Below are 26,778 nucleotides of genomic sequence, written 5' to 3'. Positions count from 1 at the left end.
AATTTTTGGAAAAAATGTCTAATTTTAGTCAAAATTCATAGTTTTATGACAAGAAATTTATTAAAGACCTTAAAATGAGCTATAATTCTTACAATATCACAAGATTCTCCAAATCGACGCCCCCCGCGAATAATCCGGTAATGACCTATTACGGGGTTTTTCATGTTATGCGTTTTTCGGCATCTAGAAGTTAAAATACACCATGTAAATTTTTTTCAGAATTTTTCTATCTTTATTTACGAAGATATGAAAAATTACGCGTTTATTCCATAAAATAACATTAAAATGTATTTTAAACGAATAATATGGTTTTAGATCTTTACGAAAAATAATATCAATATGCTTCGACAGTAAACATTGTTACGATATTATTCAGGTAAATAGTTTTCTACATTATTTAAGTAAGTGCTAGTACAGGCTTATTCGGGGTTTTATTAAGAAATCGATTTCCAGATACATTCATTATGGAGTGCAAGTATGCAAGGTATTATTTTAAACACTTTCTATTACTGAGCAAATGATTTACACGGCCTTAGAAAAATTAAAAGAGATGAAAGTTTGATTGTTTGATAAACGAGGCAGGCATCAGAATAGACCACATCGAAACCTTCATCTTCATCTTCATTAGATGCTGGTCGTCTGACTCAGGTTCTACCTGCTGCCCACAATAAGCCCCCATCAGTATGGCTTCATGCCACAGAGGAGCACCGAGGACGCCCTCTATAGACTGGTGGGCCACATCAGAAACAAGAGGGAGGAGAAGAAGATTTCTGTTGTGGTATTTCTGGACATAAAGGGAGCCTTCGACAGCGCCTGGTGGCCAGTCATAAAGGTGCGGTTGGCCGAAGTTGGGTGTTCGGGGAACGTAAGGCGGTTGATCAGCAGATACCTGAGTGGAAGAATGTGTTTTGTCAGGCTTTTGCCGACGACATTGTGCTAGTGTTTGATGGAGATACTGCTTTAGAAGTAGAGACGAAGACAAACTTGAGGAAAATTGACGAATGGGGTGTCAGAAATAAACCAAAAATTCGCACCACACAAGACATGTGCCCTGCTCTCGACACGAAAATTAAAATTTGTCATGCCACGACTTGTAATGGGGAGTGTGGACATCCAATATTTCGAAAGTATTAAGATACTGGGCCTTACTATTGATGGCGGCCTGACATTGACCGAAACGTCGGGAGCGTTTGCAAAAAGGCAATCGCCCGTTATAAGCTATTAGCAAGAGCAGCTAGAGTAAGTTGGGGGCTTAACCCCCAAGTAGTTAAGACTATACAGGGTGTCCCGTAAGTAGTGGACCAACGGGTTATGGGGAGTAGAGGGACTTATTATCTAACAAAAATACTAAAATTTATTGTCCTAAACCATAAAGTTTTTGATTTATGCTTTATTTTCAAAATTTGATAAAAATATCATCCACGTAAGCTTAATATGAACTTTTACCATTTCTGTTTTTATTTTATTCTTATTTTTTTGTTCAAGGTTGTTAAGAATACATAAGTCTGCCTAATTAAAATGATACTCAAGCATAATTAACAACAACAACAAAATTAGACCAAAAAATAGGTAAAATTTTACGTTTTAAAAATTTACGGAATGAAGTTTGAACAAAGCTGGTGTAAAAAAAATGTATGGTGACCCTGTGAAACTTTATTTTAAAAACTTCTACATCTCATACAAATTACAAAAAGGTATAATTGTGTGGTATAAAGTATTTAAAAAAATGTTAAATTGGCGTACAACATTCAAATTAGAAATTATCAGGTAGTCAACTCATTAAGTTATTCCGAGAATTATTGCCTTTATGGGCGCGCGCTGGAATTCTTTTGTATTGTTTCTGGCCAATCATAAACGATACTTGAACCCACTATTATTTTCTTTGACTTTCAACTATTTCAGTGACTTGCTTATAGCTCGGAACTACACGCGTGTTGAGCTTGATCCTGTCATTACGATATTATTCTTTGTTGAAGTACGCTTGAATTGGACACTGATTTTGCTTGTGATTTGGATATTGTTCGACTTTAGTTTTTTGAAGGAAATTGCCTAATACATACACTCCACGTGAATATGCAGAAATGTTAAAAAAATTATTGAGTTAAAACAATTTTGATCCAAGCATCAAGCATCTCTCGACAAAAATTAATTCGTCGTTGATAATCACCTGGTATTAATGCTTGTTCACTCGTACATGATACGGGTGTAAATCACTTCTCTTCAATATGCGATGCACTGTACTTCTTGGTACACCAGTGCGTAGCACTAGCAATACGGCGAGTACTAGTTGAAGGATCTTCTTCTACTTCTGTCAATATTAGACGATCATCGACTGATCTAGGCCTTCCTATTCGATTTCCAATTCCAGGAATACGACCTTCATGTTATGCGTTATTTACTCTGAGAAAAAATCGGTGATCAGGATAGCAATCCCGATTGGGATAACGCTCACGATAAACACGTGCTGCTTGTCGAGCATTTCCATCACTGAGTCCATAAATAAAAAACATTTTTCTGCATATTCACGTGGAGTGTATGTATTAGGCAGTTTCCTTCAAAAAACCAAAGTCGAACAACATCCAAATCACAAGCAAAATCAGTGTCCAATTCAAGCGCACTTCAACAAAGAATAATATCGTAATGACGGATTCAAGCTAAACACGCGTGTAGTTCCGAGCTATAAGCAAGTCACTGAAATAGTTGAAAGTCAAAGAAAATAATAGTGGGTTCAAGTATCGTTTATGATTGGCCAGAAACAATACAAAAGAATTCCAGCGCGCGCCCATAAAGGCAATAATTCTCGGATAACTTAATGAGTTGACTACCTGATAATTTCTAATTTGAGTGTTGTACGCCAATTTAACATTTTTTTAAATACTTTATACCACACAATTATACCTTTTTGTAATTTGTATGAAATGTAGAAGTTTTTAAAATAAAGTTTCACAGGGTCACCATACATTTTTTTTACACCAGCTTTGTTCAAACTTCAGTCCGTAAATTTTTAAAACGTAAAATTTTACCTATTTCTTGGTCTAATTTTGTTGTTGTTGTTAATTATGCTTGAGTATCATTTTAATTAGGAAGACTTATGTATTCTTAACAACCTTGAACAAAAAAATAAGAATAAAATAAAAACAGAAATGGTAAAAGTTCATATTAAGCTTACGTGGATGATATTTTTATCAAATTTTGAAAATAAAGCATAAATCAAAAACTTTATGGCTTAGGACAATAAATTTAAGTATTTTTGTTAGATAATAAGTCCCTCTACTCCCCATAACCCGTTGGTCCACTACTTACGGGACACCCTGTATATATCGCAGTCATAGAACCGACTATCTTGTATGCATCAGCAGCGTGGGCACCCACTACGGAAAAGATGGGGGTCCAAAAGAGGCTTAACACCGTTCAACGGGGTTACGCCCAGAAGATCTGCAGAGCATATCGGACTGTCTCCCTGAACTCTGCGATGCTGTTGGCTGGGATTCTCCCTCTTGACCTCAGGATACTCGAAGCTTCGAGGCTTTATGAGATCAAGAGGGGTGTGTCGCACCCGGCGGTGTTGAGGGACAGGGAGGTGGAACGAATGGCTCTTGCGATTGAGGACCCACATCCGGCAGACCAGGTAGAGCTGGGGCTCGGCTTGATAAATGAGGACACCTATGCTGACGTGGTTAACAGCCACGTCCACAGGGTATATACGGACGGCAGCAAGATAGAGGGTCGAGTCGGAGCCGCCCTTTCCGTATGGAAAGGTGATGCCGAGACAAAGGCCATTAAGCTTGCGTTGCCACCGTATTGTACCGTCTATCAGGCTGAGCTCCTAGCGCTCAAAAGAGCAGTAGACATAGTTTTGCAAGAGTAGAGCGGCAAAGGTCGGTGTCCTTGTTGACTCCAGATCGGCGCTCCAGGCGGTTACCCTAAGTTCCTCTCATCCCCTGACTGTACAAACACGGGCGGCCCTCCGAAAAGCTGCATTGCAGAGGCGGGAGGTCTCCCTGTTTTGAATTAAGGCGCACGCAGGGCGGGGAACGAACGGGCAGACGAGTTAGCCAAGGAGGCCGCTCTGGGGTTGAGGAGGAAACCGGATTACGATCTGTGTCCTGTTTCATTCGTCAAGCGTATTTTGAGACAGGCTACGATCAGCGAATGGGATAGGAGGAGGAATGCTTTTTCCCAAGCGCTGCTGCTGCATACAAGGTAGTCGGGAAAAAGACATCACACACCACACCACACAAGTACTGACTGGTCACGGTGGATTCGCATTTTGTGAGGTTCTGATGAGGATTCTGATTAAATTTTTAACTGTAATAGGACCATAGTATAATTTTCATGATTATGTAATCATGTGTAATAGTCGTGTCTTCAGTGCAGTGTCTATTTTTTATAATAATAATAGCTGTGTTTTACCTGAAAATAAAACACATATTAAATACTTACCTATATTTGAAGCTTACTTCATTGAGAAGGCACCTAGCTTTTTCCGCCTATTTTGCCCTCTCTTTCCGTTGTATATATGCTATCTCTCTCGCACACCTCCTCACCAGGTGGCGGGGCGCACGATAATGTGCGGGCGCTGGATGTTTTTTCATTGAGTCGAAATCCACAACAGGTGGACGTTAAGTGTAAGCTTCAAATATAGGTAAGTATTTAATATGTGTTTTATTTTCAGGTAAAACACAGCTATTAAACACTTGACCGTAATTTGAAGCTTACTTCATTGAGACCTGTTTGTTACCCACCTGGTGTACAATGTGACGCCAATGTGAATTTGAATACATAAGTAATTACTTATTTCTTTATTTGAAAGAGTAAGGTGTGCAGATAGTATACCTACTTATAAATCACACAATTTTTTATATTATATAATATATTAACAATCCCAGATGAAAAGTTAATCAAATAAGAACCAAAAAGTTAATCATAATGATTAAAAGTATTAGAACTTATGAGATTGGTTCAAGCGTACCTTAGTTAACCTTTTTGGGCTTGAAAAGTTAAAGTTACTACAATTTCCACTATCTTTAGCGTAAATCTGCGAAAGCGCCAGTAACGACTTTCAATTACGCATTTAGATGTTACTTACAAAATGAAGCAACAGCTGATCCCGACGAGGCAAAAATACCTCAAACTCAAACCTTTATTTATTCAATTAGAACTCTGCAGAAGCATCATTGAATCATCTTAACATAGAATTACCAAATGTCTCCACTCACACAGTTTTAACCCAACCTGCTACAAGCGGACAAGAAGAGACCTTGGTCCTTACTTTTGGGGTCAGAAGTAAATTTAAAAGGTCACCCCTTGAATAAGGCAATAAAATAACAAAACAGGTAAATGGTTTAAATTATAATACAGATTTTTAACATCCAACTAAACCGTGCGGTATCTTTTAATGTTTAGAGCCAACGTCGCAATCATAATCTAAACATGGCTGGTACTTTCAGTACAATGCATGAATTATTTATTTAAAACTGATAGGTCATAAACTCTGTACTGGAAACAAATATACTGAACTCAAGAGACTAAAATGATAAAGAGCTTATCTGTGTCCCAAAACTGCAATTATTACTACAGCTAAGTACGTTACTTTTAATCAATTCAGTTTTAAGATATAATTATGATTTACATCAGAACTTATATACCGAAAGTCTCGGGACTACATAACGTGACTTATTTATAATAGTGTTTGTGCATAACACTAGGCAGTCAACAGCTATATGAACGTCAGATAGGAAAAGAGCCAAATTTATCCAGTCAGTAATAAAGGATTTTAACTATACTTATTATAATTCAACCAACTACTACTAGCTACTCCGTACGTCTTTTGGGTAGACGGAGGCAAATAGGATTTTTATTCCAACTATATCATTTGATATTTTGAAAATGTACTCCACATTTTCATACCGTCAGAGTCATTTTGCAGATTATAGTGGTGCAGCACTGAACACTGTCTATTAGGTGGCTGGTGCTGCTGACCGGGCCTTCAGTTCCGCTTTCCAGAATACCTTCACCCTTCTAGGTGCTACTACTACTGAAATAGCGGTACTCTATCGCGTCGTTCAGGTCTCTAACTGACAGGATTTCTCATATTATCGTAACAACCTCGCTCGTTCTAATGCTGGGGCCACACTAACGGGAAATGCCATTAATTAATGGACGTTAACTTTAGGTGTAGCCAGTATTATTTAACAACGGCATTAACATTGCCGTTTGGCGAGGCGATAGCTTTATCGCGAGAATTAACGCAATGAAGCGGTCACACTACGTCCATCTTGCTAGAATTTTAGTAAAATTAACGCTGTTTTTATCGCCAACAATCGGCATTCACGTTGACCGTTCAAGTGTAGCCACCCACTTAACGCCTTAAAAATTATCGGAATAATTATCGCGATAAAGGGCATTAGATGTTAGACGTTAGTGTGGCCCCAGCATTAAGAGAACAAATTATCGCCAAGGAATTCTGCTGCAGGATAATGGCAAGAGAGATTATAAGCTTAACTATGCATTATTATGCTCAGGAATATGGTGGATTTTGAATACTATCGTCGTCTGAAAGTATCTCCTTTCGATTAACTTCATTAAGGATGCAGATCTGATCCCATCTTTGTTCCGTAGGAATGCTACGACAGTCTAAACGTTACACTGGACAAAGAAAATTGCCCTAAATATAGTCGGTTGTTCCAACATCCGTAATATGGCTAGCCTACCTTGCAAGCCCTTGATTGTAACTGCTACCAATGCAGGCATTGCTCTCGTGTTGTCCACAGTTGTGCGAGTGCAAAAATGAAGAACAGAGCTCGTGGGGAGCTATGTCCAATGAATCTGTGTTAAGATTATGACAGTATAAGACAGTTAGCTGTGGATGCGAAGACAGGACATTACTTTATTCATCCGTAAACACGCGAAGCAGCCACGGACAGCGATATAGCAAGAACTAAACTAGCAAAGTTTAGTTCGCTTACCAGACTTATATTTTAAAAGCCTTATAGTCTGTACCTACTGCATTTCATTTATTGCCCCCCCCCCCCCCTCAAAGCAAAGAAATGAACAGTCATTTGGCAGAGCTTTCTCGATAGGGTAGGGGTTCCAAGTAATATCTAATAATAAGAGGCTTTTGTTTGGATAGATTGACTTTCCGTTATTTATCCTCTATCCTATGTAACTCAACAGTCAGTATTCTCAGTATTCGTTGAGTACTTAAACGTTTTACGTAAATAGTTGTATATATAACTTTATTATACAATATAATAATCCTGGTGGGATGACAAGAAACTTGTCTAACAAACGATTATCCTAATCCCTCAGCGATTTATTGTTTGAGCCCTGAAGAAAAATCTCATGGGTGCAATAATGAGGTCAAATGGGTTGAAAAACGAGTCAAATAAATTGCCTACAAGACCGGGCAACTAAAATAGGCCTATGAGAGGTCAAATATACGTAATCAATCGTTTGAAATTTGAAATTTGATTTTGAATCAATCGTCATTTGTTACATTCAATCGCTTTGCGATTAAAAAATCTCTTCCGATGTTTTTATATGAAAATTGGACGGCTAGTGCCATTGAATGACGATACCAAACATACCGTTGACACAAGGCTTGGTGACAATCCTCGAAACCACCGCCACAAATCATCTGCGAGATGATATTTGATCCGACTCGCCTTCCTTTGTTGTGAATAGGCTTTACATTGGTAAATACGATTTGTTCAATTCCAATTTCCATAATTGGTAAACCAATGGTGGTTTCCTGATTCCTGAAGCGTAAACTTTTAGGATACGAAGTATCAATTTCATGCGCCCATTATTTGACGTCTCTAACCTTTATTGTATTTATTAGGTCATATTACTATACTGCCCACTGTGAAGAAGATTTCAAAACCTTTTTCTACCTACCTTAGAAGAGTGAAGATCCGATACGGTCATATCCAAAACTTCTTTCGTGGGTCCTCGTTGACGAAAGCAAATATCTATGATCATTTTAATGATCAATCCTTTGTATATTTGCCCCAATCGCCATCAAAGCCCCGCGAGGGCTGATATATATTTTGCACCATGTCTCCGTGAGGTACTGTTGTAGTCAAAGCCCCGCGAGGGCTGATATATATTTGCACCATTTCTCCGTGAGGGACGGTTGTAATCAAAGCCCCGCGAGGGCTGATATATATTTGCACCATCTTTTCCGTGAGGGACGGTTGTAATCAAAGCCCCGCGAGGGCCGATATATATTTGCACCATTTCCCTGCGAGCGACAGCTGCGCGAGGGATGTTTGTAACTAGAAATAAGTAGGGCCTGCCAAAAAATGCTTAAGAGACACCCTGCGAGGGTGGATTTGACCTGGCTAACCCCTGCGAGGAGTAGTGGCCACATTTATGTATTCTGCTTCGAGCAAGAATACACCTTAGTGCTAATATAAAATTAGCAGTAAATAATCATTTAAATAATATAGCAATTAACAAGGTCTTTTAACTTATTTTCCAATGTTAGCGACAACTGTCCAGGATGATTAATAAGAATTGATTTGACAATGGTAATTCATTATTATGTTTATATAAAAAGAACTAACTATTTAATAAATTCATAATTCAAATCAATTCACTAAATTTTAAAATGAACTTCGATTCATATTTATTTTTGTTCATGCAATCGATGTAACATTTAGTTGCTTTATATCCGTTAACATTCCTTACGAACGCAACCATACCGTCGTAGGACGTTATATTTAATTGAACAAAATAATCTCCACTCACCCGCAATTTTTTACTTTTTGTCAAGGTGTACAAGTTTATAATATTATTCTAAAACGTTAGAAGTGAATTGAAATGTATCTAAATCTAATTTATATTAAGGTATCTCGATAATTATTATACGATAACCCTTTCAGCACAAGTTCAGTAAACCAAAGAATTTAATTGTAAAATTTTGGTACTTACTCGTTTAAACAAAAAAGTTGCATCATTTGAAACATAGGAAACGTAATTTTCAATCAAATTAGCCGTGTGTAATATGTCTATTTTCACATAAAAACGGATCAGAATAATACTCATAAAAGGACACGTATAGACTACGGATAGTTTTGAATGTGTGGTACATTCATGGTACGTATCTACTATACATGAGCGAATCCATCATTATTCAGTTGAGCGGTAACTCCCGTACGATTTATAAAATAATATCACAACATGTTCTGACATGTCGTGACTTCTTGGAGCTGACTCATCTCGTTCGATAATTTTTAGTAATAAACTATTATAGGAATTCCGAACCGTTCCTAGCGATAACGACAATGTAATAAAGTCGTAGCAATGGATTGTATGCCTGTAAAGCTTCGAGTTGGCTCATATCCATACTAAGTAGGTATTAATTGTAATTTTTCCAAGAAAAATTCACTTGTAACCTTGTAATAAAAACACATTATTAAAAATGAAATAAATAATTAAAAATATCTATATACAAGAGAGGGTATTTGATATATCTAGTAATATCAAATAATCACAAAAGTAATATTAACGATTCGAGTAAAGCCGAACGGTAACACCGTTAAAATAGCTTTACTCACAGTATTAAAAATTCAAATATTAATTAGTACATATTGCATAATGAAATATTTCAAAAGAAAAGTTACTATTTCAAGTAAAATGTAACGGTTGTATCGTTAATTTTAAATATCTTTATTCATGCTATTAAGTATTTAAGCATATTGAAAAATAAACTATTGCTGAAGGATTCATTAAAAACCTCAGCATTTTAAATAAAGTCCAACGATTATACCGTTGACTTTTAAGATTTTTACTCATTTTTAAGTAAAATATTATTAGAATAGATGTAAAAATAACTCACTGTACCGATCCGACGGGATACACTTTTTAACACTTTTAGCACTTGCTTTAAGCAATACTTAATAGCACCAAGGTTGTAGTCTTGTAGACAACCTTCTCGCGGCGGAAGCTAGACGCCAATGAAAAAACATCCAGCGCCCGCACATTATCGTGCGCCCCGCCACCTGGTGAGGAGGTGTGCGAGAGAGATAGCATATATACAACGGAAAGAGAGGGCAAAATAGGCGGAAAAAGCTAGGTGCCTTCTCAATGAAGTAAGCTTCAAATTACGGTCAAGTGTTTAATAACTATCGTGTTTTGTGAAACAATCCAAAGTTGTTTCATTTACTAAAATGTCCTGTATTTCATAAAATATACTATAATAATCATCAAATAATACTTAAGTAAACTATTCGAATAAACAGTAATAGTTATAACTAAAATGTACGTTACTGTTAAACAATCGAATAACCAAATAATAGATTTTTACAAATGTTCAGTATACAAAACAAATAACACGAATATTAGCGCAACAAGATTTTACTGTTGCCGTCGAAAATATAAATTTACACGAACAATATCGTAAGTGACATTATTGACCAGAGCTTGACCTACACTAGTATAGTAAAATGCATCCAGCTAAATTATAACGAAGCCCTTGGGACTACTTAAATTTTGTTGAAATAACCAGATAGCTGAAAAAATTAGCTTCCATATGCGATATTAAAAGTCTCTGATACTTGTTGTTTAATGGAGTTATTAAGGAAAAATGGTTTTTTATTTTTCCTGAACATTTTCACTTTTACGATTACCGGATTATTCGCGGGGGGCGTCGAAATATCCATAGACTTTGTTGATGTGTGTAGGTACTTTCAGGGATTCAAAAGATAATTTTAAAATATATTTAAGTACTCAGAAGACAGATTTGAATTTGTATACTATTGTCACAGAATACTTAATATTAGCTAACGCAACTACAATAGTAAAGAGTATTAAAGTGGTTCATCGTTATGCAATTCCAAAAGTATTAATAATCGCGATCCACTATCACATTCATATCAATGTCGCACAACGAAATGTGGTTAAATAAATCTCGGTTAAAATTTGATAAAATTTAGCTCTATTCGAGAGTGGACCACAAAAATGTCGTTTCAACTGCGAATAATAGTCGGCACGTATGAGCTTAATTACTTTGGCAGTGCTCTGTTTATTGTATGAGGGAAAGAGAATGCAGTTCCTGCATTTGTGATACGGAATTTTGTTCTTTTAGAAACGCTAAGTTGGAAATTACCTGACGAAAATACGGGTAAAATGTGCCGTTACTTTCTGGGTCTATTATTGTGATTTATATAGACTTTATTTTTAATGCTATTGTTGAGTTTGCGAATAAAATCTTGGAATATGTTTTTTTTTTTTTTAATTTTGATTATTAATATTAACTATCTACTAAAATTCGTTTTATAAGTTTATGTGTTTAATAGCTTTTCTATTATGACCTAGATATTCAAATACAACATGTAGAATGAAATAACACGAAGTCCGTGTAGTCGGTATGTGTCTGTTTTTGTTTTAAAAGGCTAAAATTGAAATGTTGGATATTTGTATGTACTTGGGCAGCAAGCCATTCGAACACACAGTTTCTATTTGCTTTAAATTGGAACCCTTCAAATTCACAACCCTCAAAAACTATATTTGTAGTTCTAAACCAATATTATTTTTAACTCCTCTATGATATATCTGAGCAAAGCTCCTACAAACAAATTTTGCTAGTTTTATTTTTAAATCAAGGTTTTAGTGTTTTATTTTCCTTGGAAGATAACTTAACTATTTTTAAATATCCGTTCTGTGCGCCGCGACAACCGGATCTTAGTAAAGTTTGTTTTATTACCCTGGTTTTCCGTTTGCATCGCTCTTTTAAAAGTTAAGTCGTTTCTCACCACGCTGCTTGTATAAATATGAATGAAGACAAAAGTAAATTCCTTAAAATCATATCTACATATTGTATGATTAATTGTAGGACCCTTTTAGAAATAAGAGTTTTTAATTATTTGGCTGTTGAAGAATATGATCAATAGTATAACGTTTACAAATTGATATTCCGAATATAGCGAAATCTTATGTTCTAAATGTTGGTAAGGGTAGAAAAATATTAAAAAAGGATGCATTTTCCCAACGATAATTTGCCCTGTGATATATTCAAAACAATGTGTAACCGGTATGAACCTAGTGAAATTTTTCACGATTATTTTTACGTTTTAGTAATAATCGAGATACAAAACTACCTACTATTTACTAATACTATGCATAATACACAAAAGCTTACCCACTATTAACATTCGCATTCGCATACCTTCTGAGCAATAACATCCCCTTGGTTATTGATATAAAACTGAGCTGTATGGATGTGACTTAGTGATATATTTAATTTTCTTCTAAACGGTATCAATTGTAACTCCAACTCAGTGAGTCTGAACACTAAGTTGGCTCGAAGTTGTTCCAGTGGTTTTATATTTGCGGTGTGTAATTTTTGGGTTCTTGAAGCTGAAAGAAAACGCTTTGTTGTTGATTACAACGTTTGTGTTGCCGACTGAGAACACAATGTTAGATGTGTTGTGTGTATTTAGAAGTCGCTTTTGGAAAAGCCAAACAGGAAGGCGTGAAAACTGTATATTTAAATTTTCTTTGATCTTTCTTTGAATAATATTTTTCTTTGTTTGGATAGTCGTTCGATTGTTTTTAAAACAGTCTTCATTTTATTTCTTTATAATTGTCATGTAATTTTCAGTTATTTACATTGAGATATACATATGGAGACGACACCGCCTACATCACTTATGTTCCGCTCAACATACGCCATATGGCGTAACTGTACGCTCATTTTTTATTTGTTTTAAAGTGAAACGCATCAAATATGCCTTCGTGTGTGTTACGATATTGCAAAAATAATACAAATAATACGGATAAGTGCAAAGGAATAACTTTCATCGGTAAGTAGGTAGGTACCTAACTAGATAATAATTTTTAAAACTTAGTTAGAGCAAAAAAATGGCGCACAGATTTTGTTCGTGGTGTCTCCTCCATACGTAGTAATATTATCTCAATGTTTATTTAGGGTTATTCGTAATCTATGTTATTACAAAAAGAAAATCATCAACTACACTAACGTAACTACACTAACCTACTAACGCAAATATACCTCAAATACTCTATAATCGTAAGAAGTTCCCTATTATTACCATTTTTTTTTTATTTACCTAATGTTTCCAACCTTCCCGCAGTGGACAAGTCGGTGACTTGAGCCGCTACGTTTTCCAACTGGTCCAGTAGTGAAGGCAAATCCTTCCCTACGACAGGTCCGTCGTATTCTAACCTTGAACAAGTAGGAGTTTTTCTTTATTAAATTACTGGGTATGAAAAAGGGGGAAAAAGTTAAGATATAAAGGTATTCAAATGTGGGATATTAAAAAATATCATATAAAAGGAAGATATAGATACTGAATTTTGTAAATTGCCTTTATAAAGATCAAAAGTTTAAGCCACATATTTAATTATCGTACAAGAAAATTTTTACTTTAAATTAAAACTAACAAACACATCGATCATGAGTTTTGCTATTATATCTAGCCAGGCAGACAAATTTTATTTCTATACACTATAGAAACGAACATTACATTAAAACTCAATATTCTTAATACAGCCCCAATATAACATACCTGTATTTGGTCATATTAACATCGGATATAACAAGTATATCGTGCAATAACCGATTAAAGTTAGTCGATATCGTCTTCAAGAAGCCGACATCGATAGAAGCGGATAATCTGTCCAAATCTACTTGCAGCTCCTCCCACTCGAAGTATGACGTCTCTTTGTTAACGTCTAACATTTTGTCTAGTTGAAATACTACGTACGCGGGATGATTTTTTTCGCAATCCCTGTAATATATTTTTTAGATATTTTAACAGCTAAAATGACCCTTATGATGTTTTAATATAATTTGTAGGTAGTTAGATACATTTGTCATTAACATTGTCCATAATTTGTGAACATTTTCAGTATTTTTTGTAATATTAATTAGGTAGGTATTATATACTTTCATTCATATGTAGTATACCTCGTTTGCTTCATGCAAGCAAATAAGTTAAGTTCTCCTTATAATAAAAACTAAAGTTCAAAAGCCAAACACATAACCGTTAACTGATAAAATCACAAAACACAATAACTAACCTCAAAACATCCCTGACGGAGACCTCAATCGTGACATTTTCTAGTTCACGCAGTAGCACATCGAAAATACCCTCATTATGTGGCAAAAGAGGTGAGGGTCGGTCCAACAGTGAGGACAGAGTGCTATACTGCGGGGAGTCCCATAACGCATGACATATGAATACCTGCGAATTTTTGATGAACCTTTTGACCGGAACTTATTATTTCGTACACGTAGTGTAGAGTTTTTGTGGTTGGATTTATGAGACAATTTAATACTATAGCTGTAAACTGTAGTGTTTCATAACGATTTCACATTGCCTAATAAATTTGATTGTTTGATAAGAAACGAATAATTAGTAATTATTACTATAATTATTAATTATTAAACAAATCTCTTTTGTCTCTTTAGAACACTATTGTACAATCTTTCCGTGACAATGAATAATTAATCACGTTTGAAATCCGTTGGAAATCATTAATTTCTATACCGAATTATATTGTAGTGTTGATATAAAGTTATTAGAATTTTTATGTACGAGATGGATCGATTTATATTTCTCATTAATTCTCCCATTGAAAGAGCACAAGCAACAGAAGATAAAAATAATGTTTGGCATACAACGTATCTATAGGAGACATATTTTGAAACACGTAATGATCAATTACCTACAATATTGCTGCTTTTAGGTACACGTACAAAACATCTTTTATCAAAAATAAATCGAAGTAATTTTCGTACTCAGCACATTATCATTATCTCACCAAATATTCACCTAAATTAGGCGCCAAAAGAATATTGAATAAACATTTCTTCGGAGATAAAAAGCATAACTTTACCTCAGCGTGTCCTGCGATAAGGAATGTGGCGGATATCACGCACCATAAAACAAGGGAAACGAAGCACAGCCACAATGAAGATCTGTAAATGTCATTTGAATTATATCAAGACTTTCCAAGTGTGTCTTTTTTTCGTTTTTTTTCCTCTTTATAATAATTTTTTCTTGCGTCAGAGAAGTCAATGGACGCCTAATTTGATTAAGGTTAGTTATAGACACAGATATTATTATGTACATAGATATGTAGAAATGTAACATAAAAAATTCCATCGTTGATTCGAAACTTTAACATCAATCAAACCACACTACACCACATATATAATATAATACTATAATACTAACTATACGAAAATAAATTCGCCTGACAAAAACCGTAGCTAATATTATTTTCTATGTAACAAATAAATATTTACAAGCAAAAGCCATAAATACAGCTGCAGCTGCTACAAGCACATATTATACAAACTTTGAATTAAAAAAGAAATTAGAAAACAACGTAACGCGCGTAATTTAAATTTAGAATTCAATAATCCATAGATATTATTTACGGTTTATCGTTACTGTATAATCTATATCACAGACAGTAATTATTACCAATGCAAAATTTAAAAAATGTGACGATGAATTTTTTTACTTTTAAAATAAAAAGTATAAGTATTAAGTATACATAAAGACAATAATTATAAAGTTGTCACTTACATTTGCAATGTTCTCTTTGCATGGATTTTTGCGTTCCCACAACCACAGAGCAAAGCAAGGAATATGAGGACCATTACAAAACCGAAAGCCACAGTGCATGCTGAAATTAATCAAGAAATGTATTCAAATCTTACAGTTGAATACCTACGTAATCATTTATAATATTAATTAATAGGTATGGAATTTTATAATACGCACTGTGATCTTATTATGTATAATATTTAAATCAGTTTAGTGGTTAGTGCGTAACGAAATATGTGGATATAGGTACAATTTTTTGCACTATTAAGTAAGTTTATTTGCATTTTTTTAATTAGGCGATTTCTTATGTGATAATTATATGTTAATGATGTATCAACAGATTAAAATGTTAATGAAAGCATTAAACAATGCGGAATCTGAAATAATTACGATTAGGTACGGTAACTTACAATTTTGCACGATTGACTCATTTTAAAACGTTTACACCTTTCAATAATTTATTACTAGATATAAATATTTAATATAATTAAAATTAATGTTTTATTTTTTCTTACCCAACATTAAAATCCATCTCCAATAATCATATCTTTCTAGTCTCTCCAATCCACGCTCCAATTTTCTTGACAAACTATGCAATCCAGATGTTAAATGTCGAACTATATTTTTTAATATTTTTGCTGAATTATGAACCATAAGCCGTCGTATTTCAATATCTCGAATAACATCTGAAATAATTAAATTTAAAACAGGACCACACGCAGTGAAATATTCGCTTTTTATTTTTTTTACAATTTTTTTTAATTCAACCCACACCGCCATTATTTCCAGCCAGCTTCATTTTTTTTTTAATTTCGCTTCGGTCAGTTGTGACAGAAAAATAATGGTTGCCATTCATGGGTCTTAAATAGACTCATTTAAAAAATGTAATTTATACTAAATTAATTTTATATTAAGTTGACTATAAACTGGTGTTCCTGTTATAAACTCCATACTTTTAGTATTAAAGTTAATAGACTCATAGACTAGCGTAGTCGCGAGAACTTGCTGTATTATATCAGATTATATTATATAATACTGATAAGCTAAGTGCCTTTCTAAAAGTCCTAATGAGAAAAGTGCTTCACTTTCATGGTACGACGGCGTATAGTTTAAAACACTGGATATGTTTTTATTTTATTTTATTGTTATATTGCAATATTATGTTAAGAACTAGTTTTGAAAGACATAATAAAGTGAAATAATAACAAAACGTAATATTTAGCAATTAGTAGAACGTGGCAAGGGCTACCTCAATAATTACGCAAAGCCCTTTATTTTGACATACTTTATGTTAATAATTCTTGACATGTAGTTATGCAATATGTATATTGTATATCTTAAATTAACTATTTCTTTACCGTCGCGTTGTAATATCGTATATAAAATATAGAAACGAATACACATGAATCTCCTTTAATTATAACTATGTGCGCTATAGAACTTCATAATTGTAAATCGTTAAATCACTATCCTCATAAACAAATAATTACCGTCTCGAACGCTTTCCGTCTGTGAGAGTATCGCGGAAGGTAAAGTTTCGAACTCCTGTCTCGCCTGCGCTATCGCTTGTGTCAAGTTTTCTACGCCGAGTGTTCTAAGCTCCAATAATTGAGGCTCTTGTAGTATCTGTGGAAGAGTTAACTACGCGTTACTTGTAGTAGACTAGAGTAACATCGTAAATTGAGTGTATGTGCTTCTGGCACGTCATCCTTCGTATAAACTGACTATGGAAAGTTATGGAAAAGTAGCAAATTAGGTGACATGTAAGTCAGTGTTATGGGAGTTAGTACGTTGCTTATAATCTTACCGGTACACACACATGCAAAAAACAAAATGAGGTAAGTATGATGATCGGGGATGCAGGATATTGAATAAAGTTTAGTTCGTTATTTCAGCCCCTTTAACACCATAATAATATATCATGATGCTACAATATATTACTTTCAAAAACATTATGAATTTAAACTTTCTTTCTTAAATATATCCCATATCGCTCATTTGCTTCTATAACGTGACAAAGTCAAAATCTCAATTGTTGGGAAAACGCATTTGAAAGTTTAAAATTCCTGTAACTTTTTAATTATTATGCTTAGACTATTCAGCTCAATACAACATATTAAAACGTTCTCGTTTTTTTGAATCAAATTGTATTCAGAACAATAAGTCGGTTATTAAATTTATTATGATTATTTATTTCAGAAAGGGCCCTTCTTGTTGCGTTTTTCTTGTAAAAAGTGTGCAGTATTGCGTTACAAACAGATATGTATCATTTTTCTTGAAAAAAAAATTGAATAAAAATCTAAAACTTTACAAGTTATGTCGTATTGTTACGTTTTATTGATAATCAGTAACCTAAATGTATTGGAAATTTTAATTAAAACGTGTTACTGTAGTAGAAATCTTTTTATTTTTGTACTTTGTTTTACAAAATGAAAGATATTTCTCTGAAATACAAGTAATATACACATTTAAAAAAAATATACAATTATAACCAGACATTAATATTTTTTGTTTTACTTTTACTCACAAACGTTGGCAATTATAACATTACGACCCGCCCCGAATTCGCACGGGTGCAATCCTGATACCATCGATTTTTCTGAAGACTTTTTCATGTGTTAAATACTTAGTAGGTAAATTATTTTGATAAATCTCGTAGGGTTCAGAATGCGTTTGCAATGCAGGCGGAAAATAATGTAATTATTTACAACATCACATTAGAAACGTCAAAAATAACAGTTCATTCACCTATTTATGGATGCTATTATACAATATACATATAAACCTTCCTCTTGAATCACTTTATCTGTTAACAAAAACTGCATCAAAATTGCAAAACGGCAAGCATTCGGCCGGGGAAAACGACTTTGTTTTATATTTTGCTTATCTCAGTAATATTAGGAAACTAATCTTTATTGCGGGTCCCGGTCATACATAAATCAAATAAACATATTAGCAAAACAAATCACAGGTTCTTGTCTCGAGACAGCTTCTTGATCTCTCCTAAATTCCAGTAATCTTTCAGTATTTCACGGTGTTGTTCTTCGGAAAAAAAATTGACACTTGAAAATGCAGGTTTCCTTGCAGGATTCTCTTTTAGTTGACGGGTAGGGCGGCACAGTTTTTTTTGTGATGCTTTCGATTCGTAGGACTGTCTTGCATTTTTTAACTGATTTGTAATATTTTTTTTTCATATTTCTTTATTCAGTGGTATTTTTTACTCGTTTATGCTATAAAATAAATTGATTGTTTAATTCATTCGTATTTCGAGAATCGGTATGATCTTTTCGTTTTTCTAACTTAAGTGAATGTAAAATAAAATAATGAATATTTTCTCGTACAAGATTTACAAGCTTCCTAGGCCGTGATTCCATCTGAAAAATAAATTAAGTAATCAGACAACATTTTTATCATTTATAATGCAACATTGTAGCGTATTCGTTGTAAAAATGTATTATTTTTTATCAAGAATGTGTTAACTTGAGATAACCAACTTAAATACCAAACATTTTGTACTTTTATTATCAACTGTAACGGAACATCTTAAATTAACCAACAAAAAACATTGTTTATTTCAGCAACAACGGGACAATCCTAGGTAAACCGTAGCATGCGAATACTATTTTTACTACAATAATGACCCACATACAAATGTCCCGTTATAGCTGCAAATATAAATCAGTAAAAAAACAAAAAGCTGTACTTACCTTTCAGCAAAACCGTGATACAATAAGCTGTTACGTTTTTACCGCAATCGGGCAGCAGTTTCCTTCTCAAGGGAGCAGCGACAACTGACTTAAACCGTTCTTGCATTAAATTCAAGAGCAAAAAGAGATTTCGCTAAACCGATAGTCGCCGACCTTTTCCCTCATAACTCGGTCATTTTTGGAGCTAGAAATATCGCGTTTTAGCAGCAGGTAGAGCGCGATGCGACGGATTCTACTGTATCATTATTCCATAACGATACATATGCTCGTTAACACGTTCTTGTCGCAAATGAGCGATATTGTGTTCTCAAAGTTTGTTCAAACGTCTCAAAATAGTTCAATCACAAACTGCAGAAGTGACCTGTTGTTCTAGTAGGTACTTATTATATTAATGGGATATAACAAAAACTCGGAAAATATTATCTAGTTAAATATTATCTAGTTCAAAAAAGACCTTTATGCAGTATAAAACCATGTTATTATTGAGTGAGTGAGACTTGAAAGATTAAGTACATGTTATCTGAATTCTAACATGGTTTATAAGCCGTAAGATTTACCACAATTGCTCTAAACTTAATACAATTACTGCATAAACCAATGAAAGCCCACAAAATGGCGCGTTAGTTTAATCTGAGCTTAGCACGATTCTATGTTAAATTCAATTTGACAGTTATCTTTCATACCGAAGCCATGGACGTATAAAAAAAGACGGACACCGTATTACGAACAAACAACGTGAAGCCACCATAGTAAGCTAGCGATCGTGTAAAGACAATAAACACGCACACACTCTCACCATAGTAAGCTAGTCGGCCGCCATTACGTCGTGAACTACCGACTGATTAACTGCGTCACTGTTTCACAAAAAATATTTAAAATGCCGTCTTGCGTGGTTAAATGGTGTCGCAACAGTACAATTTTAAATAACAAAACACAAGGGATTACATTCCACAGGGAAGCAAGTTATTTCTTTTATGTTTTAATGCCAAAATTATTACGGCAAAATTTATAGAAAAAAAATACAGCCGCCATTGTCATCAGGACAGCTGTTGCCATGGCAACATGGCACACACACATGGATGTTTCGCCGCCATTACTAGGCTTCACTCAATGTTTAGGCGATATACCGTCCGTCTTTTTTATACGTCCATGACCGAAGCAAAATATTTAAAATTGGATCATGTTCCATTACTTTTCTTAATTCCAAAAGTAAACAAAAATATTATAATTTGAATTGCTACATTGAAAATATTCTAACATTATTATTTATTAACAACTAGCAAACCGGGCGAACTCCGTTTCGTCACCAGAGACACCTTTTCTTTGCTATAAACCTCACGGAGCCCGAGACCTTTCCAACGAATTCAAAACCGTGGAAATCGGTTCGTGCGTTTTGGAGTTATAGCGTCAGGAAGGAAAACCCGACTTATTTTTATATATGTAGTAGATTTATTTATTATTACACTATTATAAATTACATACCCGTATAGACCCAAGCTCCTAATATCTCTTAATGTTTAATTTAATTATAGCCTCATTGTTTCTAAAATAAATGGATAATCTTTACCGAATCAAACTGCATCTGTAGTTTCAACGTATTGGTGTTGATCGTATCACAAAGGGGCGCGTCCTTGCTGGAGCACAGTTTCTTCAGATTGTCTATTTGTCGCTTCAGCTCCTGAATCCTGTCCGCGGCCATTGTGGCTAGCGTCCTCGCCTTCATTGTGTAGTTCCGGAGGGAAGTTATTTTCGTCGATATTTCTTTGCTTTCTGGAATGTTGCGTTCATTTTATTTCACATAATAATATAGAACAATTAATTATCTCTAATCCTTCGTTAAGTTTGTGTCTGTTTTTTGTTTGTACCTTATAAGGTATTAGCGTATTGAATTTGAACATGTATAATGTTATTTTTTTTTGTTACATAGATGTTTTAGAAGGTGTAACTAATTTTCTTTACTACTTAATACATTCTGGCAATCAAGGTTTGAGTACCGTTGTAGATTGAATAGGATATATTTTATGTTATAAATTAAAATATATATGATTATACTTTATAAATACAAACTGTTGTACCTATCACAATATCCATTAAAGAATCCAGGACGAAATCGATGCCGCTCTCTGAAGAAATCGCTTGTTGTATGGGATCTCCCAATAGAGTGTCCACGTCTGAAAATAATTAAGATTAATTTATTATTCATTTTAAAATAGAAGTACTAAGGAATCGTATTGCTAAACATTTTCAGTTGCTAGTAGAAGATTAAAAGCATAATTCAATTAGTAAATCATGCTTATCGGATGTGAAAATACGTTGTCTACGATTTTAACAAAGAATGCGGTTTACTTCCATTTCCGTATTTTTCTATTCTTTTATAAATTATTGACTTATTATTAATTATAGGTTATTTAATTAGCTGATTCAAATTCTGTTATCTTATTTTAATTAGATTTTATTTTAATATCATTTTTTGGCCATTAATTCTACATTATACAAAACACTCACGTTTCAAATCATTCCTATAAGCATACAGCACCATGTCAATCGGTGGTACAAGACCCTGATGCAGCTCCCTGGCTGCAGCTGAAAGCCATGCAGCAATGTCGGCACACGCACAACTAACTACGTTCCGACTATCAGACGCAGCTATTCTAGATTGTTCGCTGCTTAGCACCATACCTGATATGAGAGATCTGAAAAGAATTTGTTATAACTCTAAATAAGTCCAAAGTAGAAGGTAATAATAGATAGTTTGTAGGTATGGAAAGTCCAGTGTATGATAAAAATAATAAGCGTAAATTCAATGTTCGCCTCAAAATTTAAAAATTAAAAGTTGTTCGGTACTCTTTCGACATATCGAAACGAACGTATGTAATTAGCTGTTAATATGACCATTATTTTGCAATATCTGCAAATTTTAGACTATTTTTTTTAATACTCAGTTTAAATTGGCACATAAACAATGCATAAAATTGCGGTCACGACGATTAAGTGAAAGAATTTTATGTCGGAGCAAAATGTGCAAAATCAAATTAACAGGGTTTGACCTACTGCCCGCTGATTGCAAGGGTTGTCACTAAGAGGGTTCTCTTTAATGGTTTGCGTTTCAATGAATTTCACCTGCGGTCCAATCGCGTTAAAAGCTCTCAATCGGATCGAAGGTAAAGTGCCGCTTTCGGTGTGTTGAATTCGCTTTCTATTGTAAAGTAAAGCGTATGTGTCAACGATTTTTGGTAGCCCTATTGTGAAAAAATTTCGAACGTGAAAAATTTTTTGGTAGTAAATATAAATTGTTTTATAAAAAATGGTGAGCCATAATTGTTATAAATAAGGAAATAAAGCCTATTCCATCTCTTAGCTAGTTGTAATAAAATATAATATAATTTTATATGTTTACTGTGCTTTTGTTATTGTGGCATAATTTACTAAAATATAAATGTTAAATTTATGCATTCTAGTGAAAAAATAAATGGTTAAAATAATTTATCGCATATGTACAATGTCCAAATTACGAATATAAGTCTACTATTTTAATGAAAAAAAATACGTTAACAGCGTACAGTAAAATAAATGTAATTCTAGGAAGACGATAATATAACAAGTTTTTACAAAGTTTTAATTGCCCTATCTGTTGTACCATGTATTTTTGTCCGGAAATATAATATTTCCCAGAATACAACAACACCTTGACAAAGTACGTATAAGGATTTGCCGCGTTGTGATATAAAAAAAGAGATCTTTTTAAGTTTTTTTTTATAGATAGATTAACAATTAATTTAATCAGTTCGTTTCCTTACATTCGTTTACTATTATGATTATAACCTACTACAGCCAGCAGATTGATGAAAGCTAAAATGTACCAACTATATTCGGGACAAAAACTGATTAGCTTTGTCCAAATGCTTGAAAATGAAATCACATTTCCCTTAGTTCTGTACGGGAAGGAAGCACGTATTATTTTTAAAAAGACTACCTTTGCCCTAGCGGACTATACCTATCCTATCTAGCGACATAATGAAAAGTTAAATTCACTCAAATTTTTCTAGTCAGCTTCATTATTTATTTCCTTTCAAACATTAAAAAAGCTTAGTGATAATCAGTCTATGCTCTAAGCTCTTGTTTATATTTAGTACAATCACGCACTATCAAATTTATAATTAAACAATATATTTATTATAATATAGCATGAGTGTTGGCTACAACAGTCTTGGAATTTCCCCGATAAGTAAAAAATAACCTATGGTAGAGAAGTCCCGTAGAACCCATAGCCTGAAGCAAAATACCAAGTTCCATTTCGTTCTTAATACTAATCTAATTTTAATGGCAAATGTACTTACCCACACAACAAAACAACCAGAAACGTCACGATCACCAGACTCTTATCATTGCAGTCTGGCTCAGCGTCAGGGAACAGGGCGCCAGACTCTAGCTCATCCTCGCGGTTGGTGCTCGACAGCAGGGATAGCAGACCCAGGATCAGAAGGTACATGGGTATGACTAGCGCGAAACACGCGAAGATGATGACGAAGGCTAGGAATGTTGACTCCATTTTGATTGACTGCGGAATAGTGTACGTTTATAATTGGAATTATAAATTAAACAGATTAACAATGCATGGATGGTAAAGGTCAAAAAATCTATAAGCTTGTTTTCAATGATTTTTTTAAATCATAACATAATTTATATGAGCTGTGTCTTTGGAGTAAGTACAATATAAAGGGTGGTTATAGATTCAATACTACTTATCAGTGAATATCCATTATGTACCTATTTAATATTTATGTTCATTGCTTCGATGTGAACCAATTTCACAATAATTATAGTAATATACTTTATAATTAACCTATATTATGTTAAAAACACTATGATCGACGAGGAAAACAAAAAAAATGTTGTAACTTAAAAAAATAAAATACCTACCTACTTATGGCATGTTTTTTGCTGTTTAATAAAGAATTAATTATAATATTATTTTTTGTTACGATGTATTTGTGACAAAATATTTATAATAGGTATTTAAACAAGATAATAATAAATGTGGAAGTTTTTTCAAGGTCTTAAAAATATCCTAGTTTTGATTCAAGTTTAATCGACTAGCTTGTTGTTATTATCAAAAATATTATATTCATATTACGTCCGTATAATATCCGTATTTATCCAGCTAATAAATGTGAATAGCAGTTAAACCCGAGGGCTTAAAAAATTGACGTATAACAATACTATCGCCTCGTAAAATTGGACTCAAATAATTTGGCTCTACATTTTTTAAAATGTTGACATGCTCATTCTGAATTAAAAACAATCTAATTAAGTACGCTTCTATTTTACCTACATATACATTTTGCAAACCTGCAGAAATTAATCTGGATTGAAATTTAGGCTGTTTTTACGCAGAACTTCCGTGGCAGGCATACATACTTATTTATGTTTGTTTGGTTAAATGCGCGTATCCCACTTCCCAGAAACTACTGGTTCATATTCAAATATCTATTTTGGGTTATATACTTATATTACTAAATAGTTACAACGAAAACAATGACGACCTACACGACGCTACGACTAATTATTAAAGTAGAGCAACAATGTAAAAATATTGCAAAATAAAAAAAAAATCCTCTCAAGCGAAGGCGAAGTAGGGTCAGCTAGTCTAGACTAATATTATAAAGAGGCAAGGTTTGTAATTATGTATGTATGTATGTATGGTTTTCACGCATAAAATACTGGACCGATTTCAATGAAATTTAGCACACATATAGAGGGTAACTTGGATTAACACATAGGCTAGGTTTTATCCCGGAAATCCCACGGGAACGGGAGATATGCAGGTTTTTCTTTGAAAACGCGGGCGAAGCCGTAGGCGGAAAGGTAGTAATAGATAAAGAAGATATAAAATCTTGCGTTCCATTAATTATGCTAAGGAGTGTCCGACACAAATAGATGTCTAAAACAAGTGCCGAATTATGTTTATTCGGTCATTACTATAATGAAAACACATCCAAAGCAGTCGCCAGCTTTATTTATGATTGTAAATGACCAATTACATTTGTTTGTATTCTGACGAAGACACAATTTATACGTAAGATTTGTAAGTCTATAGACATATATTTTAAGCTATGGTATATGTTTTTAGATTGTATCTAACCGTTAATTTAATGATTACAGAGAGGCACATTTAAGTTTGAAGATCGTATCTTTTTCTACTCATAACTTACAATTTTATAATGGTTAAATAATTTTTTTGTGATTTTGCTATAAACCTATAATAGAAATCTCAATGAATCATCTATACTACTAAATATATTATAAAGCTGAAGAGTTTGTTTGAATGCGCTAACCTCAGAAACTAACAGTCCGATTTGCAAAATCTTTCGGTGTTAGATAGCCCATTTGTTTGAATGCGCTAATCTCAGGAACTACCAGTCCAATTTGAAAAAATGTTAGATAGCCCATTTATCGAGGAAGACTATAGGCTATATTATATCATCATACTAAGACAATCATAGAGGAGCGGAGCAATGCGGGTAAAACCGCGAGGCACAGCTAGTAAAAATAACATACACAGTCACAGTGTTTAAAAATATTGGTCAGAACTGTGCACCTGTATCACATTTCACGTTATCAGATTGTCGTAATTTAATTTATTATAAACAAAATTCCGTGATAAATATTTATTCATATATTCGCAAAACATATGGAAACAGCAAAACGCGGTCAAGGTTGTTCCGAGGCTTAATACAGTTTTGGTTATAACAATGTTGTTATAACAGTAATCTTATTCATTTTTCAATTATGCCTTGACTTTTAAGGTTTCGAATAAGACAATTAAATTAATATGGGCTAATGGTATTACGTATATTGTCTAAGACAAAAGAGATAACAGACAGCTGTTTATGTTCGTGTATAATTATATTTAATGCAAGGACCATTGTTGTGAGCAAGCTTTTAGAAGTTGGTGTTTAACAATTTTACAGGGTAATAATGCTTGAAAGCAGCGTAAAACAAACCTAGTTATAACTATTTTGTGACCGTTAATTATTTTATCACTATGTTAATACTAAGTACTTATTTATTTAAAAATATTAACATTTTAAACAACATTTTTAAACAGCTTTTCTTCAACGAGTGGATGAAGTCGTCGTTGGCTAGTATTCAATAAATCGTTTATTATTTTAATTTGGACCCTTTTTATGATATTTGATATTATAATTCCATTCGAGAATTGAACTTACTGGCTCTTTAAATGCACTAAAAATTTCTATCACGTGAATTCAAACCCGTCTCTCGCCATTCCAGGTTCGTATCCCGCCTCGTGATAGATTTTTCACCTATTCTTAAAAATTCATATTTGTAAAGCATTTGATTGCTATATTATTAAAACTAAAAAATCAATACATCCCGTATTATTATTCTCAGGGCATCAAAAACCACGTCTACACTAGCTACTTACGTTACTTTCTCAAACAAGGCATCTAATTCCACTCCCA

At 33.8% G+C, this 26,778-nt stretch overlaps 1 protein-coding gene across 5 annotated transcripts in view; it reads right to left on the bottom strand.

Annotated features, from left to right (window-relative positions):
• The window catches only part of prom (prominin), a 39,116-nt gene that overhangs the window by 4,782 nt on the left and 7,556 nt on the right, over positions 1 to 26,778 (bottom strand). For 3 of the 5 annotated variants that reach the window (XM_089703047.1, XM_089703048.1, XM_089703049.1), the window contains exons 3-14: positions 23,632 to 23,852; positions 21,800 to 21,987; positions 21,370 to 21,465; positions 20,862 to 21,064; positions 17,078 to 17,213; positions 16,103 to 16,273; positions 15,567 to 15,666; positions 14,869 to 14,950; positions 14,050 to 14,213; positions 13,536 to 13,757; positions 13,077 to 13,192; positions 12,173 to 12,363 (exon numbers count right to left, since the gene is read on the bottom strand). In XM_089703047.1, coding sequence (XP_089559173.1) covers positions 12,173 to 12,363; positions 13,077 to 13,192; positions 13,536 to 13,757; positions 14,050 to 14,213; positions 14,869 to 14,950; positions 15,567 to 15,666; positions 16,103 to 16,273; positions 17,078 to 17,213; positions 20,862 to 21,064; positions 21,370 to 21,465; positions 21,800 to 21,987; positions 23,632 to 23,852 — 1,890 coding nt within the window. The remainder of the gene's footprint in view (positions 1 to 12,172; positions 12,364 to 13,076; positions 13,193 to 13,535; positions 13,758 to 14,049; positions 14,214 to 14,868; positions 14,951 to 15,566; positions 15,667 to 16,102; positions 16,274 to 17,077; positions 17,214 to 20,861; positions 21,065 to 21,369; positions 21,466 to 21,799; positions 21,988 to 23,631; positions 23,853 to 26,778) is intronic. The other 2 variants (XR_016316552.1, XR_016316551.1) reach the window with 1 other exon arrangement.

This window comes from Colias philodice, chromosome 14 (assembly GCF_061535455.1).
Source record: "Colias philodice isolate Cphi_HAF_F1 chromosome 14, ilColPhil1 Martin Lab GWU primary, whole genome shotgun sequence".
In the NCBI taxonomy this organism is placed as follows: Eukaryota; Metazoa; Arthropoda; class Insecta; order Lepidoptera; family Pieridae; genus Colias; species Colias philodice.
The sequence above is the reverse complement of the archived record's forward strand: the minus strand, read 5'-3'. Positions and strand labels throughout refer to the sequence as shown.